The sequence below is a fragment of the Atta cephalotes genome (genome assembly GCF_000143395.1).
Source record: "Atta cephalotes unplaced genomic scaffold scaffold00034, whole genome shotgun sequence".
NCBI classification, from domain to species: domain Eukaryota; kingdom Metazoa; phylum Arthropoda; class Insecta; order Hymenoptera; family Formicidae; genus Atta; species Atta cephalotes.
In genome coordinates, this window is record NW_012130098.1 from 1,449,558 (window position 1) to 1,451,093 (window position 1,536).

The 1,536-nt window shown below is 48.0% G+C and overlaps 1 protein-coding gene across 1 annotated transcript in view; it reads left to right on the plus strand.

Annotated features, from left to right (window-relative positions):
• The first annotated feature begins 634 nt into the window (after nucleotides 1–634).
• The window catches only part of LOC105621521, a 42,248-nt gene continuing 41,346 nt past the window's right edge, over nucleotides 635–1,536 (plus strand). The window contains exon 1 of the mRNA XM_012202993.1: nucleotides 635–691. Within this exon, the coding sequence (XP_012058383.1) occupies nucleotides 635–691 (57 nt within the window). The remainder of the gene's footprint in view (nucleotides 692–1,536) is intronic.

Below are 1,536 nucleotides of genomic sequence, written 5' to 3' on the forward strand. Positions count from 1 at the left end.
AGAGCGGCGTGGCGCCGTGTGCCGCGGCTCTGACCCGCTGTCAGTTGCCCGAGCCCTGTGCTACGGTTAGGACCGTGTATAATCGTCACCTTTTACACGACGACGCGTCGAACTAGCCACGGGCCATCGCGAACCGATTCGCATTGTCCTCGACAAAAAGCGTCCTTCACGTCCTCGTTACGAGATCGGCGATCGGGTGAGCGATCGATGATAATCGGCATTCGAGAGCGGCGAAAGGCCAGCGTGCGGGGAGCAGCGATCAAGAGCGAATGTGACCAACCGTAATCCGACCTCCGATCGGACCTCCGAGAGAAATAGCTTTGGCGTGTCATTAAATCGTCGATTATCACGGGCTGTCGGCAAATTTCCGAACGAGCGTGTACCTTTGGGAGTCGCGAGTCGCGGAGAAGGGCAGTTCGATCTAAGGGCGGGCGTGATTGGTAATTCTCCTTTTCCTATCCTTTTTTTCTCCCTTCTTCTTTTGTATGACGTGGAGAAGTGATCATCGGGCTTCGATTTCCGAAGAGTCATCTCTCTGCGGGTGGCGCGAACCTGAGAAGCTGTGAGCTGACGACGCGTCCAGGATGGTCTGGTAGAAGAGAACGGGCAACCCCCTCGTTCAAGAGCGCGAGAAATGGCGTGCGGCATATCGGTCGACGCGGCCGCCACGAGCACAGTGCTTCTCCTGCTGGTAAGCCTCCGCGTATTGCTATTTTACGAGCGATCGGACCCCGAGAGATCGATAATGCGCTCTTATGAGGGCGTAGTCGATGGATCCGGTGGTAGATGAGAGTTTCTTGCCATCGTTTGTTATGAACATCTATTGCTATTTAAAGTATCTCGATTTTACGAGGCTCTGCGGTTGGACAATAAAACATTTCGTGGAAATTAATGGATACAAAATGTTCTAGCGTGATCTCATCGAGCCCCTGTAAAAAAAGCCCATGTAAAAAGATATTGAGATTTATTATGATAAAAATAATGCATACGGTATATAATGAAATAATTACACGCCTGTTATTTTATTAGCAATGAGATTAGTGATATCGGTTGGCTCTCGCTAAAACTCAACGAGTGTACCTTCGTATGCAGAGTGGCATTCACAGACGGCGCGTGCAACATGTCGACTTGTGTACGTGGTTGGAGTCAAGGATAACGTCGTTATCTAGCCCGTGCCCGCTATACTTACATCGAGTATACCTCGCGGATACATGTAGATATACAATAAACGTCGGCGTCGCGGGCGAATGCTACTTTCGTTATGCAAGCGCGGAATGTTAACTTATCGCGGTTCCTGCGAGCGGTTCATATACTTTTTCTTACGTAATGCGATGTAAGATGAGACCAACGCAAAAATTTCGTGAGTTGTACATTTTATAGGTAAGAAAGTAAAAGAGAGAGAGAGAGAGAGAGAGAGAGAGAGAGAGAGAGAGAGAGTATATATAGACAACAATACACGACGTACTAATAGTAACTACCGTACTATAGTAGTACGACTATTAGTTAAGTTAGTTCGTACCTAATTGTTTAAGTAAT